At 43.1% G+C, this 17,491-nt stretch overlaps 1 protein-coding gene across 8 annotated transcripts in view; it reads right to left on the bottom strand.

Annotated features, from left to right (window-relative positions):
• The window catches only part of C10H10orf67 (chromosome 10 C10orf67 homolog), a 2,166,521-nt gene that overhangs the window by 578,240 nt on the left and 1,570,790 nt on the right, over positions 1 to 17,491 (bottom strand). For all 8 annotated transcript variants that reach the window (XM_078664370.1, XM_078664376.1, XM_078664375.1 and 5 more), the window contains 2 exons: positions 5,283 to 5,368; positions 5,099 to 5,164 (listed from right to left, as the gene is read on the bottom strand). In XM_078664370.1, the coding sequence (XP_078520496.1) occupies positions 5,099 to 5,164; positions 5,283 to 5,368 (152 nt within the window). The remainder of the gene's footprint in view (positions 1 to 5,098; positions 5,165 to 5,282; positions 5,369 to 17,491) is intronic.

The following is a 17,491-nucleotide window of genomic DNA, read 5'->3' as shown; positions in this document are numbered from 1 at the left end:
ATTCGTTTGTGCCTTAAATGGCCATCAGCTTGGACCGTGTCTGATGGATAAACTTTCCAAAGGAGGCCATCTGTTTTACCATAGACAGTGTATATAGTTGATAGATCGCCTCCTTTGCGGTGCGTGACCCCGTCTGTCTTAAGATGGGCCTAAGATAAAGACTGCGAGCCGTTCGCAGAGCCGGGCAACAAAATAGAAGATGGGCCAGTGACTCTCATTTATACCTGCAGAGCCTGCATCCCCAGCTCCAGATCCAGCCTGTCCAAAGGCATATAGTTCTTTTAGGGGCAGGGGGTGTAGTCTGTAGGCTAAAAACTTATGGAGGGCTGCACGCCCCACGGCCTGCGTAAGGTGGTGTTTGGGGTTATGCACAGTGTGCGGCAGGCTTAGGGACTCATGGAAGTCTCTTTTTGCCTGTGACTCCAAGTCCAGTTCCCGCGATCGCGCGCGTACTTGTTTTTTAATCGCGCTTTTAATGGCAGTGTAATTAACGTGTTCGGGGTCCCAAGACTCGGTGGCAAGATTGAGAATTTCCTTTGCCGCATTAAGGGTGGCTGACCAGGGATTCCCAGGTTCCGTAAAGATGTATTTCAGGACTGCTTTGAGTGTGTTCTCGTGTGCCGCTGTTGTGAGGAAGTAGTATTTACTTTAGGCGGCCATCTCTTCCAGGTTTTGCTGGTTGAGCGAGAATTCTAGGCGGACAAGAGTGTTTCTGGTGCACCTTGGTAAGTGAAACAGTCTCTTGTAGGCTCTACAATGGATTTTTTTCTAGGTCCTTGTTGAGTTTGCCCGGAAAAGCTTGTTGAGCGTAATTGAGGGCCGGCATTAGCTTTGCTTTGAGTACTCTTTGGATAGCCATTGTATTTATTTATTTATTTAGCGATTTATAGAGCGCCTGGTGACCCGGAGGCATCCCCGCGCTGTAGCATTTGTGGAGACCAGAGGGGAGAGGGGACTTTATTTTGGGAACAGCAGCGTTTTCAATTTTTTCCGGAAAAGGAGATGGCTGGGTTCCAGTCTCAGGGGGAGAGGAAGTGAGTTCCATCCTGAGGATGCTTTTACAGAAAAGCGTCGACCGCCGGTGCGTGCCTTCCTGTATCTGGGGACGTTGGCCAGACGCTCATTGTCCGAGCGTAGGGACCTGGGGGCCTTGTAGGGGGTGACCAGGTCTCTCAGGATAGCAGGGCCGAGACCGTTGAGAAGTTTGTGTGCGGTGCACAGGGCCTTGAATTCTACCCTTTGTCGTATTGGAAGCCAGTGGAGGGCCTTGATCGCAGGTCTGGCTGAGACTCTGGAAGGGAGATTCATAAGGAGCCGGGCAGCTGCGTTTTGCGTACGCTGAAGTTTAGCCATAGTGGCTTCAAGAGCTCCCAGCTAGACCATGTTACTGTAGTCTAGCCGCGCAAGGATCAGACCTTGGACCAAGAGTTTCCTAGATAGGGGCGGAAGTAGTGGGAGGATCCTGCGGATGGAGCGCATGAGACCAAAACAACAGGTGCCTGCTGTTTTGGATGCTTGGGTTTTCAGAGACAGCTCGGGTTCTAGCCAGACTCCTAAGGTCTTGATTACTTGTTTCGGGGTGGGTACTTCCCCGAAGACGTCTGGCCAGACCGATGAGGGGATGGTGGTCCATTGCTTGCCCAAAAGCATGACTTCTGTCTTTGATCCATTTAGCTTGAGCGATGACTTGCACATCCAGTGGTGAATTTGCTGGAGGCAGTTCGGCAGGTTGTCTGGGTGATTGTCCAGATGTGAGAGTGAGACGACCAATTGCGTGTCGTCCGCATAGCTCACTATCTTGATCCCGAAGGGGGCGACGACATCCTCAAGGGGGGCCATGTAAGCATCAAATAAAGTGGGGCTTAGTGATGATCCCTGGGGGACTCCGCTCGCAAGGGGGAGGGAGGCAGAGTGGGAGTTGCCATCCCATACCTGGAACGAGCGCCCTGAAAGGAAGGATTCTATCCATGTGAGCGCCGAGCCTGCGAGCCCTGCCACGGCCAGCCGCTGGATTAGGACACAGTGGTTAACCGTGTCAAAGGCTGCGCTGAGGTCCAGGAGGATCACTGCCACTGACCCTCCTGAATCCTATATAAGGAGGCTTGTAGCTTGCAGAGGGCATAGGTGATGGTTTTCCCTTTGCCTTGGATTTTCTTTAAATGGGCACCGGAAAGCCCCGACTCATGGTAACAGATGCCCAAGTAGGTGTATCGCTGTGTGCTTTCCAAGGAGAGGTGACCAAGCCTCCTTCTTACTGATTTTTTCTTGGGGTAATGTCCGAAGATGATTATTTTTGACTTGGCAGGATTTGCTACCAGCCTATTTTTGGTGTTGTATGCTGCAAGTGCCGTCAGCGCCTTTTGTAGCCCAATTTTGGTGTGATCCAGGAGTACCAAGTCATCAGCATATTGCATGAATTGAATTTTGGTCCCTCGAATCTTTGGGGTGGCTAAGGCTGCCCCCGACAAGGCCCTCTCCATGTCCGCAGTATACAGATTGAACAACAGAGGGGCCAAGACGCACCCTTGTTTTAGGCCTCGATCTGTCTCAATCCTCGCAGATGCGGAGTCCCTAGAGAGTTTGATTCTCACCAACGTTTTTTGGTACAGAGACTGAACCGCTCTTAGCAGGGATGGGTTGATATTCCATTGAGCCAGCTTTCTCCAAAGAATGGCACGATCTACCCCATCAAACGCTGCCGAGTAGTCAATAAAGCAGGCAAATAGTGGGGGGCTTTTGCGCGACCGCGCTTGGTGGGCCAGGAAGGAAAGTGCAGTAACGTTATCTACTGTGGCAGACCCAGGTCTAAATCCAGTTTGGCAAAATGGGAGAAGGCCTTCTTCGCTCGTCCAATTTGCAAGGTCCCTCAGGATGGCACTAGCATAAGCTTTGCCCTCGATGTCCAGGAGGGCGATCATGCGGTAGTTTGATGGGTCTGTTTTGGGCCTTTCTTATGGATTGGGTGTAAGAGCGAGCCTCTCCATGAGTCTGGCACGTCCCCCAAGAGCCAGCATTCAGCGTGCAGGTGGGTCAGATTTTCGGACCAGAATTCAATATTTGCTTTAAATAAATGGCCAGGGAGGCCGTTGGGGCCGGGTGCGCCGTTTTGCCTGATGTTTTTTAGGATTTTAGACACTAACGATTTTCCAGGCGGGGTCTTCTTTTCGGTGACAAAGTCTGGGTCATCGCCTGCTACGGGTGCGTCATTTTGCTGGTTGACAGAGCCGTCTTCGTTATAAAGTGCTTTTACATGGGCAACCCAGATGGAGGCTTCGAGGGAGTTTTCTCTGTGGTTTATACCTCGTCCGAGATAGCTTAGGTAGCTCCAGAACTCTTGCGTTTTTCCGGGACTCAGCAGGTCGAAGATTTTCAGCCATTGAGCTTCACAGTGGTCTCGTTTTTGCAGCCCACGCCTTCTTGGAGTGGCTCTTTGTGCCTTCTTGTAGTTTTTTTTTATTTACGCTTTAGCCGATTTTACGGAAGGCTTTTCGTTTCGTGTTCAGTTGTTTGGCACTTTTTTTAATTACTTCATTATATCCATATGCAGTTGGAGGGTGCCAATGGGTTGTTCTATCTGTTTTCCCACATAGTGTCGCCGCCAGGGTCCCAGTTATGCCATTCCATGTTGCTATTGCCCCCTTCTTCTGTTCACTCGGTGGCCAGCCTATCCACGAGTTTACCCAGCTGTTAAATGTAGTGGTTGCAGCCTGCCCCCATTTGATTCTTCTGGGTAGCTTTATCAGTTCTTCGCCGTCGGGTGCACCAATACATTCTAGCCTATGGCGTGATTTCACTGTTAAGTTCAGCGTGATTATTAAGGCCGCATGATCGCTGTCACTACCCGGGTGAACTGAGAAGTTTGACATTAAGGGTTGCAATTTATCACTTAAGATGGTATAGTCGATCGTCGTTCGGTTGTTATACGTAGGACCGACAGAGGCCCCTGGGCTGTTCTTTAGGTGAACTGAGTGCGCTGTCGCCAGTTTGTAGGTTTTTAATAAGTCGTTCAGTGCGTTGGTAGCCCCAGACTGATGACTTTGTGTAGTTAGCACCCCTATGTTGTGGTTGTTAAAGTCACCAAGAATAATGCTTTCTAGTGCCGGAAATTGGAGCAATAAGGTCTCCAAATGGTTTGTTAGCATGAGCAAGTTGGCTATAGACCCATGTGGATTATAATAAATGTTGATTAGTAAAATTGAGAAATTTCCGTTAATCGAGTGGCGACCTTTCAGGATGCCCGTCTGAAGGGTGTCTGGAAGATTGTTTATTCCCATGAATTCCAGTTTCAGCGAATGCTTAATGTAGACGCATATCCCCCCTGATGGTCTTCCAAAAATGTTGGTCTTTTTTGCTGGTTTACCATATTCTGCATAACCTCTTAGTGAGAGAGGGTTGATCAGCCAGGATTCTTGTATGCAGATTATGTCCGCCTCCTCCATGAATTTTACCACAGCTTGGTTTTGTAACAGCTTTTTGAACCCTGCAACGTTCCAGGTCATAATTTTCAAGCTGTTAGAAGTCCGGATTTTGTGTGAGGGTTTCGCTTGCTCGTTGAAGAAGAAAATGTATGTGCACTTAAAATAAGTGGTCAAGTAAAGACTAATTCTTCAATTCTCAAATTAATGAATTGCACTGGCACACTGCCTGCAAGTCTGGATTGTGGCAAGAAAGAAGTAAAGATTGATATAAAATATTATCATTAACCATGCTATGCCACACAATAAGCAGATGATCAAGGTTATGACTATATTAAATTAGATTACATTAATTGATTATTTGAAATTGCTTCTAAGATACCCTGCAACGGTCAAGTGACTCTTATTTCACAGATTGTATTGAGAATTGAGCATGAGCTGTTTCGGTCCATGACAAAAAGTAGTTAAACATATACGTTTGTAAGATTAGTAAAAAAATTATTTGAAACTACAAATACAAAGTATTACAAATATTTTTAAACCCACCTCGATTTATATTTTAAATAGCATAAATAATGAATACTTGATATCATGCTTGTTACTATAACATTGGATTTGTTAAAATGAAAAACTGAACAGTTTCTTATAGCATGAGTTCTTAGTAGTGTGCCACATGAGCATACCTTTTTTTAAAAATGTCAATTTTCTTCTCTGAGATTCTGATATTCTGTTCTACCTCCTTTCTGAGGCTAAAAGAGGAAACAAATACAATAAAAATACATTTGGGTTGTATTTAATTGTAGAGGTTTTATAAATACATAAACATTCAAAGGAGTGTATTCAATAGTTATTTCTGTACTTGGATACCTTTCTATCGTCTTTGTCTGCTCCTCAACAACCTTTTGCAGCTTCTGATTCTGAGGGTCCAATATCCTCCTCCCTGCAATCCTTTTCTTTTAAGAAACCATAAAGGTACAGAAAAAAAACAGGTTAGCATTAAAATATTACTTCAGATGCCACTGGATAAAACTGGATACATTTTAAAAGGAAAGCAAATCATATTTTCCTTGTGGAAAAAATAATGGAAAATGTAAAGGTGGTGCTGCAACAATGCACAAGCATTTTCGGATGCACACGTGCATTATATTCAATTAGCCACATGCAACTGCTTTCTATGTGGCTAATTGAAAACTCACAAATCCTGTGCAGATGTAAACCTATAAGCTTATGGTTACCGCTGTTTGCAGAAATACTATTGAAACCTTCAGGTATTTGACACATTTGTACATCTACGTCTATGCAAGGGAGTAAACCTATGGTAGCACATGTACAGATTTTTTAAGACAGAGGGCCAGATGTATGATCCTCACATTTTGCAACTCACAAATTGCGCCGCTTTGCGACTCACAATTTGCAACTTGTAAAATGCAATTTACAACAGTGTCTCAGACACTGTTAGCGATTCCTAATGAGGTCACAAAATGCCTGTCTCATTAATATTTATGAGACAGGTGATATTCGCGACCCCATCAGGAATGGACAGTACTCACAGGGATGGTGGCCTGCTGGGGTCAGCAGACCCCCATGTCTATGAGTGCTTTTTTAATAAAGCCGTTTAAAAAAAAATGCATTCCGTTTGGAAAACAGGAGGCATTGAAAAAAGAAAAATTAAACATTTCTGTTTCATTTTTTAAGCGGGCAGTGGGCCTGTCTGCTCTTAAAAAATATTTTATTTTCGGACATCTGGCCCTGAGACCCTCTATCCTAAAGTGTGAGGAAAAAAAAGGGTTTGTGAAGTCAAATCAAACTGACACATTAGATTTAGTTTACGTGATGCATAGTGGGGTAAAAATAACTGAAAACCCAACATCCACTGCTTTTTTGATGTAATTAATAAGTCCAACGTAATATTGGTATACAATGTTAATAACACCTGCAAGTGCTGGGTGTAAAGGTGGCGGTAAAAACGTATAAAAGCAAACAATAACCACGTTGTGGCTGACATGCATGATTTTTACTGAATAAATCCTTCCCATTTAGCACTGTAGTTTAACTGGACAACATTGCTTCTTTTATACATTATTTTTTAATACCGCCGATTATGACATTTTAGTAAATTTACTTTTGATGAAGCATGCCACGATACGTGGCTGAGGTTTCCTTATCCATAAATACTAGTATCTACTGGTAATCTTCATAAGGGTTACCATCGGTAATTATCACACTCTATGTGTATTATTCTTTTGAAATCTGACCATCCTTCGCTGTGAAACAGATTACTGAGATGCAGTACCAGTGGTTGTTTATGCTGGTTTTGTAATGCAAAGAGGATCTTTTGACACAGCAGGCAGCTTCTATAACTGCCATTTCACAATCACATCACATTTAGGCCGATTTTTGTGAAAATGCAAAATGTACTACTTCACCATCCATTGCACTCAATGTGTGTGTTCAATTATTGCACTCTCTCTTTAAGAATCCGTTACAATGTTTACAACTCAAAGCCATCAACGAGGTGCAATTAATGGCCTGATATATAACATGTTTTATAATTGTTTATGTTTATTCAGTTATGCTACTTCAAATGTGTCTTAAGTTATCGCAACATTTATACAGCCACAAGGGCATTTCACAGTGAATAGTTCCCTTCCTGTACCACACAAACCAAAATGTTATTAGAGCAACCTTAACTGTGTGATATCATATTTAATGGCATTCAAACGCATACTATAGTTTAGACAGGTAAAGTGTTCTCTTTTTGTGGCACCAAATACTGTTGAATAAATATCACTCTACTTTGTAGTATTAATACCAAGAGGCAAATCTCTGTACAACTAAGCAATTAAGATAATGTTTTGTCTGTTTGCTAGAATGATATTCTTGATCCCCTACACCCTGCAACACTTTTTAGTGAAGGGCTGCATCACTGTATTTAAGTGTTCTCCTCACCAGATCTATGACAAACACTATTAAGACATTTCTGCGTTTCAACTCTAGCATTTGTTATAATTCTGTGCTAAGGTTTTTTCTGTATACATTTTTCACACATGGGACTGGATATACAAAACTTATTACCAGCTGGAAACCAGAGTATTTGTGACAAGTAAAACAGTTTTTCTAATGCATTAAATCCATTTAGCACTTCGGATTTTTTTTCCAAATTTCTAAAGGGGATAAGAAAGGGTTTCGGAGTCACTATTCTGAAGGGGTGGGGGTGGGGGTGGGAGGGTGTTTGGGGATGGGCATTTCTTCCAAATAGTGATTCAAGCAGTGATGTATCAATGGTTTGTAACCATAATTCCGGTTGCAAACTATTGACCAATTACTGACTCCCATGTTGGGTTGGTTACAGATTTGCAAAGGGCAATGGAGTCCACTTTCGACCCATATCCAATTGGGAATCGTGGTTGCAGCTCCAAGGGGAGTGGGCAGTACTCTTACTGAAGTTTTCCGAAACAGAATATATATATTTTTTTTATCAGCTCCACTTCCTTTAAGGTAATCCTGCCAGCTGTGGTTGCTCCACTCACAATGGAAAAAGTATGAAAAATAAAATGGTAATGAAGAGATTTCATGGCCATTTTATTTTTCAGTTTACCGTCCCCAGTGGCAGCACTGGGCACGCCTATAGATGCTGATTGTCTGCAGAGAGCAGTGTTGCTGGCTGCTCCAGTTTAAACTGCACATGTCATTTTGGCTAGCTGTCTTGAGACAGTCATCAGCCTGACATGCACATTTTAAACTTTAAACCTCTGCATTCAGCTGTCTTAGACAGCTGAGTGGGGAGCAGGCACAGGCCCTCATAGTCTGCAGGAGCTTCAAGGTAGCCCACCCCAGCCAATCCTGGCACTGCTCTCATGCTAAAGTGTTGCTTTGATGCCTGAAGAAACCATTCCACAATGTAGTATCTAACATCTGACAGTAAAAGAAGATGAAATCTGGCACAATATTTTAAGGAGAATCTCAAGGATGTGGGTTATTTGGCAATTGAATTTACTGGAAAAATACATATACTATAACATTATTAAAATAAAAATCTAATTAAAAAATATTAACAAAGTATTTTTTAAATTATATAAAAATAAATCTTTATAAAATTAAAAATACAAAAATCACATAAAAATGCAGGGATCACATTTTCTATTCCCACGACAGTAGGCAAAGTGTTATACTTTGAAGGGGTCAAGGGCCAGATGTAGGTGAAATAGATTTACCGTTTTTAAATTACCGAATTTTACCGATTCGGTAATTAAAAATCGGTAAATCTATGGGGTCGACATGTAGGTATTCCAGATGTGCTGGAATACCGAATCGGATGATTTCTGTATTTACCGATTCGGTAAATACCAAATCGGTAATGCCCATTCATTCCTATGGGCTATGAAGCCCATAGGAATGAATGGGCATTACCGATTCGGTATTTACCGAATCGGTAAATACCGATTTCCACAAGGGTGCAGGGGGTGTCACTTTGACACCCTCTGGCACCCCCAAAACAGGCTCGGGTGCCATGTGGCAGGCATACATGCCCTAAGGGCAGGTCTGCCTGTCACATGGCATAGGTGTGCATGCACACATGTGCATGCACACCGGAATCGGTATTTTACCATCAAATTTATTTGATGGTAAAATATCGATTTGGTAAGGCTCCTGGGACTCTGAAGAGTCCCACCTACATATGGGTGGCTCAGATTCGGTAAATTTACCGATTTTTTATTTTACCGAATCGGTAAAATTACCGAATCGGTAATTTTACCGATTCGGTAAAATAAAGCCCCCTACATGCCAATCACCTATTTACCGATCGGTAACGGCCGAAAATACCGATTTTCGGCCGTTACCGACCGACCTACATCGGGCCCCAAATGTACTATTCCCACTTCAACATAAGTAATAGTAGGGAAAGTGTAGGATTCGGAAGGATGAAATTTACTATTTCCACTCCAACCTAAACAATAGGGAACGTGTTGAACTTTGAAGGAATCAGAGTTACTATTTCCATCAAACCTAAGCAACAGTAGGGAAAGTGCTGGCTTTTGGAGGGTCGGATTTACTATTCCCACTTCAGTCTGAGTAATAGTGGGGAAAGTGTAGGACTTTGGAGGAGTCGAATTTACTATTTTCAATGCAAAATAAGCAACAGTAGTTTACGTGACTTTTGCAGTTCACCCTGATAAGGATTGTGGCTGTTGTTTGAGAAGGGCTCACAACCCTCTCAACCAACAACCTAATTTCTCACACTTACCTTGCATATTCTGTACCACAACATATTTGGCATAACAATATTTTTGACATGTTATTTGAGTCACACAATATTTGCGAACTCAATGTTATGGTAGAATACCCTCAGTTCAGTACTCCTCAATCAAGTGGTCACCTATTATCTTCTGAAACTGAACCTAAAATGTGTTTATAATCTTTTGAGACTCTGTGAGGTAGTGAGTGGAAACCAGCCTATCACAGCTGTTATGTAAACCTGAGCGGAGTTCGCGGAGTTCTACGTAGCAAAACGCTGCCTAAAGTGCAAAAAAAGCCTCTGCCGCGCAATGCGAAGCTCCACAAATGGCGGAGTGCATTGGATAAATGCTGTTCACTGTGATTTTCAGTGCCAGGTGCTTGTCTGCACTGTACAGTCATCACGAACAGCACCATGCACAGCACAAGTGGGCACTGCTTCCTTTCTGCCGCTTAACTAGATTTTTACTCGAGTGGCAGCTTTCTCAACGCGAACAGACAGTTTCTCAACGCCAGCGATCGCGAGCATACACAACCACTCGCAATGAGAAATCTGACCGCCTGCGTTGAGAAATCTCGTCGGGAGATTGATTTTCCACGCTCGTGCTCGCCAACTTGATCTTGACGATCGCGAACGTGGAAAAATCTCTCCAGGAGATGGATTTTCCGTGCTTGTGCTCCCCAACTTGATGTTAGGAAACACGAGCAAGAAAAAAAAAACTGCAACGCTACGCAGTTCACCGCCCAGATTTACTGTTATGGCCACTTTTAGTACATTGTGGTACACTTTAATCTTTGTATTGTACCTGTCATTTTCCAAACTTATTATTTGTGATGTACTTGGATAGTATGCTAATGTAATCCAGTACATTTGAAGAAAATATATGACTGGTTTGAGAAATCCTCAAAAAACTATGGAAGCACTCCATCTAAGCCAAATGAAAAAAATGTGTGCTTTTCCATCAGAATACAGCCGATACCATAGCTAACCAGGAAGGGAGTGAAATTTGACTGCATTGAAGACAAGAACTAGTGTTGAACAAACTTAATGGCTGCTTTCACTTCTGCCCCCATCTTGAGATATCCTAATAATCTGCTCCATTTTGCCGTTGAAGCGGACACTTCATCAATAGAAGTTGGAGCAGGACTGTCGCAGCAAGATCTAGAAAACCAATGCACTTCATCCTGTTGTCTGTTTTTCCTGATCTCTGAGTGAGATTCTTTCTCACAAAAGTGTCCTGGTATCTACCTTTGGGACAGCAGACAGACACACTGGGGAAGATGGGGGACTGGCTTTTGGATACACCAGACGCTCTCACTATCTTTGGGGGCAACCTAAACCTGACAGCCCATGGGGCCCGAGACAGGGAAACATTCTCACTACTTCTGCCCAAGAATTATACATGTGCAGCAACCTTTCTGAGCTCACTGGGACTAGCTGATCTGTGGAGGATTCACTATCCAGAACAGCTGCACGACCCCTATGCAGTTAATGCCATGAGGTCACTCCCTCATCTAGACTATCTACTGGTTCCTCAATCCCAAGTCCTATGTTTATGTTTCAGAGACAAGCAATACCTGCCCACAAACCACAACATGTCAGACATCCCTGGGCCTCTCAAGAATGGGATAGAGTCTAGACCCATGCACGTTTAAGGACTGTGATACAAGACAAGGTAGTGGAGGCTACCAAGAGATACTTCCAGGAGATCAAGGGGTCAGTGGACACAGGCGGTGGTCCTGTAGTAGGCATTCAAAACAGTAATCCGGGGGCAACCAATCGCTCATACAATGGCTAAAAAAAAAGAGGCAAGACAGTGAGTGCCAATAATTGGAGTTCAAATTGGTGTGTTGGGAGGTGGTGTTTATAGCTTCATCAAAGCCAGAACTGGCAAGCAGAACTGAAAAGACTGGGGAAGACTGTAGATCTCATGACCAACAAGAACTCAGGGCCAAGTTCAGGGTGAAACAAGGGCACGTATACAAATTCGGATATAAGGCAGGGAAACTCCTGGCATGGCTGGCAAAATGGAAAATAGGGCAGAAATAGATTTGCAAACTCCAGAAGTCATATCCCAGAAGATAGCAGTTTACTTGGGGGAACTGTATCTACCATGTCTATCCAGGAATATGGGGGTACTGACGACTTCATTTGAGATCTCCTAACTGCCAGTCCTGGGGGCAAGGCCCAGGAAACACTTGAGACCAAGATATCGGGCTCAGAAATCGTGGATGCCTTGTCACACTTGAAGAATTGGAGGGCTCCAGGTCCAAATGGCTTCCTGCTCAAACCTTCCAAGCCTCTTCGTGCCCAATCATGCCCCACCTTACGTGGATGTTCCAGGGTGCACAAAGAGGGAGGTGCAGCTGGGAGACATGTGCTAAGCCTTGATTATACCTATTCATAAAATGGGTAAGCTACCAGAGCATTGTGCATCCTACCTGCGTTGTGGAATGTAGAAGTGAAGATATTGGTTATGGTTCTTGCAGATCTCATGTTGCAAACTGCAGGATCATTGGTGGCAGCAGATCAATCAGGGTTCATGCCGCATAGGGCGACAGACAGAATTTCAGACACCTATTTTACTGCTTGGCCCACAGCGGCAGGATCAGAGAGCCAGCGGTGCTCCTGTCACTTGACACAGAAAAAGAGTTTGATTTCCTGAAATGGCCCTATTTGTTTGCAATCCTGAGGAAGATGGGCTTTGTTCAGTCATTCCTGGGTTGGGAAGACACAATTTCATAATATGTAGCTGACATCTCCTCTACCTGGCAGACCCCAGCTGGTCTCTTCCACGGATACTGGAAATATTGTGCACCTTTGGGATGTTCACAGGAATAAGTATAAACTGGAATAAATCTGTGATGTTACCCTGCCACACTGGCGCCTTTCTCCTGATCTCTTCCAAGTCCGGTGGGAGCTTGTTGAATTTACATATCTAGGAATTTACATTACAAATTTGGGCAACCTTCTGGAGGCATATAGATGAGATTTGGGTCATTAGCAGAGCCTGCCTCTGTTGTTGTTGGGGATGGTGGCCTCTGGTGTTTAGGGTGCTCACCCACCCCCTACACCCACATGCTGTCTCCCCAGTACACATGACGTTACTCACTCACAGTCTCCCCCAACTGACTCACTTAGACACAGATGGTAACAGGAGCTGGAAAGAATAGAGGACAACACATAGAGCAAGAGAGGTGGCTATATGAGCAGGCCTCAGCCAGGTCTAGCTCATGTTGCTCCACAGAGCATACTTCACAAGGGTGATACTACACAAAATAGGGTGCAGCGTCTCTGGCCTATCGTAATAATCATAATCATACGCTCTTGTATAGCGCCTTATCACCGTAAGGTCTCAAGGCGCTTGCTTTGGGAACCCGTCCTGGTCTTTCTCTGCGAGATTACCCCTACTGGGCATACCCAAGGTGAAGACCAGGCATCCCATCGTGGTGGGGCCGTAGTGAAGATTAAGCAAGCTATTGCCCAGAGTTGCAGAGTGTGAACCCACGATTCGAGTAGGCACCAAGGTGAGAATTATCGAGTCCGTGGACTTTATGAGCTCAAGACCCTGCCACGTCGGGAATTGAACCCTGGTGCCCGGGTCTGACCTCTGCATCAGGGTCTGCCTCCTCTAACCGGTGAGCCACCCCTATGTCTGAGGGGTTGTGGTCAGAGAGGCATCTTCCTACATACCATCTGGGGATGCTGTCCATTACAGAGGTATTGGGAGAGGGAGAGAGTCAGACTGTCGAAGTGACGGAGGAGAAAGTATAACTTGCTACAACTGGTAGCCCTGGGTGTCTTGAAAGAAGAGACGCTGGACAGGTACACATTACTCTACTGCAACATGGCCCTTGTGGTTGTGAGACATGACATAGCCAAAAGCTGGGGAATTCCCTCCGTGCCCACATTGTGGGAGTGGGAATCCAAACTTAACTGGTGTATGAGGGCGGAGGAACAGGCCTACAAGGCGCAAATTTGACAAAATATGGGGGCGTTCGAAGAGCGAGGTCACTAGCCATTAGTGGTCAATATATTCAAAGGGACCGGGAGAGCAAGGAGGCAGGATGTTGGTGAGGGGGGACGTGACCCATGGGGAATCTATGCTTGTAGTAATTAGGGCCGGACAGTAGGAGGTGATAATGTCAGGGTCTACATATGGGGGCTTAGACCGGATGCCTGCTGACACACGATGTGACTGACAAATTGGGAACCACGATCTATATCGTCGATCATCAACTGGAGATAGATGTACAAGGGTAGCAACCCAAGCCAGAAACAGTCGCATATTGCAATGCACACCAAATATCTGGGAAATACTTGTGTTGGGGGTTGTTTTCACTATTTGAGGTTTCATCTTTCGTGTTAGGAGACACCACCATAGCTAGCTCCCCATCTCCGGGGAGCCCCTACCAGTAGGCATGGACTGCAATGTATTTTGTCAAGTTGAAAATATATCAAAAAAGATTTTTTTAAACTCTGCTAGATATCATTGATAACTTCATGAATATAGGCCATTTCAATATTCTTAAACAACTCCCTACAGCTGTTAAATTAGCAGACATTTTATCATTCACATTTTACATCTTCATGACCTTCTAGAAACCATCATCACAGAGGTACCAAATTCACAAGGATTTTGGGGAGGAACTAATGAAAAAAGTATGCATGAGGAATTTCAAATCCACCAGTTCTCACCCACACGCTGATGAACAAGCTGGATGGCTAAGCCAGTCTTTAGAACAATACTTATGATGCTTACATATAGATCACCCAAATGCCCTGTACTGATGGACTGCCTTGGAGGAATTCACAACCAGTAACTGACTGCATTCACCAATAGGAAGGTTGCTCTGTTCCTACATATATCCTCCTCAGATGTCACCAAGGAAAGTTTCTAGTTTCACTGTTCCCTCTGTGACTACTCTCCTACAATGACTACAAGATATACAAAGGGCAACAGATCAACATCAGGAGCGGGCAAAAGGGGCTTATAAATGCTTTGCTGACAGATATTGTAGAAAGATATCTGATTAATAGAATGAGGATAGGGTTCGCCATCCACTAACTATTGCACTGCTCCCAGATAACACTCTAAATTCACATCTTACTTTTTTAGTCCGTTCACAGAGTTAGAGAACGTGGGAAGATCGGCTACACATTTGGCACAGCCCTTATATTGGCATATTCACCACGTATTTCATGTTTCTATTCAAATCAACCATTTCTGAAGCAGTTAAAAAACCTCCACCAGTCGTAATAGATGGGTCATTAGAGTACTAAGTCAAGGAGATAAGTGATTCCAGTAGGCAGCTAGGCCAATTTCTATATCTAATAACCAGGAAAGGATATGATGTGTCTGAGAGGTTTTAGGACCTACAGATTTTGTCCACGCTTCCAAACCAGTGAGAGTATTTCAAGAAAGTCATCCAGTGAAGTTTGGACACAGCATTTCTTGCCATGAGTGCTCTTCAGAGGAACGCTACTGTCAGGGCTCTGTCAAAGTACAGGTAGACTAGTGAGTCTAGATTACACTTGCCGCTGGAAAAAATGGAAAATGGGTCAGTGGAAACTAACTTAAATGGCAACTCTAGACCGCTAAACGCAAGGTAGTTTACTGCTTGAGTCTGAAGTAATTTCAGGGTTAATGGTGACAGAGCAATATTTAAGGCCACATGGCTCATGGTCGTTTGCTCGTTAACTGTGTTGCTTAGTTGCATCTGATCTTGTATTAGTTCACACTGTTTTCTTCCCTTACAGTTTGGTTGGCTTTCTAGCTAGTGTTTCTTTTGCCTTGAGCCTCATTTTGATGTATTTGCCTCTTTGTATTTCTGTTGTTCTCCTGTCTGATGTGTTTGCGACAGGGTCCTAGGCTCTCTTCTGGATTTCAGATCGACTTAAGGCTCACCAAAGCAATCCCCACTGCTGAAATTGGTAAGCTTTGTAAATGTATTTGTATACTGCATTTTCGGGCCAGCTGATCAAATATACTTACCTGTTGTCTTCTCTCTGCCAGCCAGTTCATTTTGACCTATCTCTGCAACACCAAGGCACCAAGGTAGTGTTGGGTCACTCCTGAACTACAACGATTCTGTGCCCGAGAATGAACTCCAGTCTGATGTGTCTCTCTCACTTCCCTTTTCTTGTTTTACCTCAGATTCCTAGCACTGTCAGGAAGTCGATATCTGTTTGGCGGTGTAGGTTTTCAGGGACAGATCGAACTTTCAGCCATGTGGTTTTGCAATGTGTTAAACATTAAACATTTTTGCTAAGTATAAATCACAATGCAGTATGATGTTGCAGAGCTGAAAACCTTTTCGGTTTTGATCTTATAGAACCCAAATTGTATTATTTTGTCAACTACTCATTAATAAACTGGCAACACTTCATTTTAATTCTGGCACCAGATCCCAATTCAACTGAATATGATTGTTCTCATTATCAAACATGTATCTAATCTAACTCTCATATTAGTGTTTACTACTATAATTGAAGTGCCATGTCAGTTGGTTTTTTAGTCACACTTCTATATTCTTACACTAGATTCTAAGTTGTACATTCTAATTTAGGAAGGTGTCAAAACATTTTTAATTTCTAATGATAACAATTACAGATCCTTCAAACCAAATGGTACAACAAATCTAACATGCTATTTGCTCAAAGATGATTAATTGAACTTGGTAGTCTAAATTAATGGCTTGTATACCTTTTGCTTCTGTGCCCCTCCCCCCCTTCTGAATCAATACTGGAAGCCAGGCACGCCAGGTTCAGCAATTTCTACAATTTGAACCACAGAACAATACACAAAAATACAGAAGCAAATGCACATCAAACAGATACACAAATATTTTTACTCACAAGGAAAAAAAATCAAAAAAGCAAAATGTTAATTTTACTGGTAAGGTTGGAGCATTTCAAAATGTGGATATAGTTCTAAAAGGTGAAGTGACATGCTAGATTATAGCATGTCTCTTTTTAGCTCCAATTAATGTTCTCATTTTCTCAGCGCATACCAGTGCTTCAAATGAGGTCATTAATCATCCATATTAGATGCTGTTTGTTGTACTTGCACAGTCTCCAAAAGTCATGCTAATGACACTAACTTAATTTTCAGCTTCCTAATTCAAATTTTCAGTGTTTTAAATGTTGAATTTGGCTTTTTCTGAGTATATTTACTTAATCTGATAATATTATTTAATTTTCTGAACAGTTACAGACTCTCGAGTAGGCGGGACCCTCAGAAGTTCGTGGACCCCATGTTATCTATCAAATGATACAGACATAGTAGTTTTAAAATCTTAATATTAAATCCTTCATTTAACAATTTCCCATTTCATGTATAGTCAATAAAGGAATTAATGTTAATGCTTTTTGTGAAATCTTCATTAACAAAATGTTATCCAAGGTGGAACTTTGCAATTCTTTTGTTTTGATCCTCTTTCTGCTTCAATTTATTCTGCAACCACTGGTTTTCTTGTTGTCCGTTGGTCTCAAAAAGTCCCATTGAAAAAACAGGCTTCACTTCTTGCCTAGATGCAAACTCTCCCACCACCAAGGTTAGTGCTGGTGTACTTTGTGATCCATTTTTCAATCCTAAACTAAGTGTACAAGAAGATGTTTCACCCATTTATGTGTGTTTTGTCTGTACTAGTTGAATACATTCCTACACGTTTACCCACATATCAACAGTATTATTAAGATACTAAGCCTCACTTAAAGTTTGCATTTAGTAAGATGATTCCACAAATTACGAGTAAAACCATAGTAGGTTGCAGCAACATGTGGAATCTCTTTTATTAGTCATTGTTCTGACTTTTCTCAAGCTGAATCTATCATTCAC

The sequence above is a fragment of the Lissotriton helveticus genome, chromosome 10, assembly GCF_964261635.1.
Source record: "Lissotriton helveticus chromosome 10, aLisHel1.1, whole genome shotgun sequence".
NCBI lineage: Eukaryota > Metazoa > Chordata > Amphibia > Caudata > Salamandridae > Lissotriton > Lissotriton helveticus.
The sequence above is the reverse complement of the archived record's forward strand: the minus strand, read 5'-3'. Positions and strand labels throughout refer to the sequence as shown.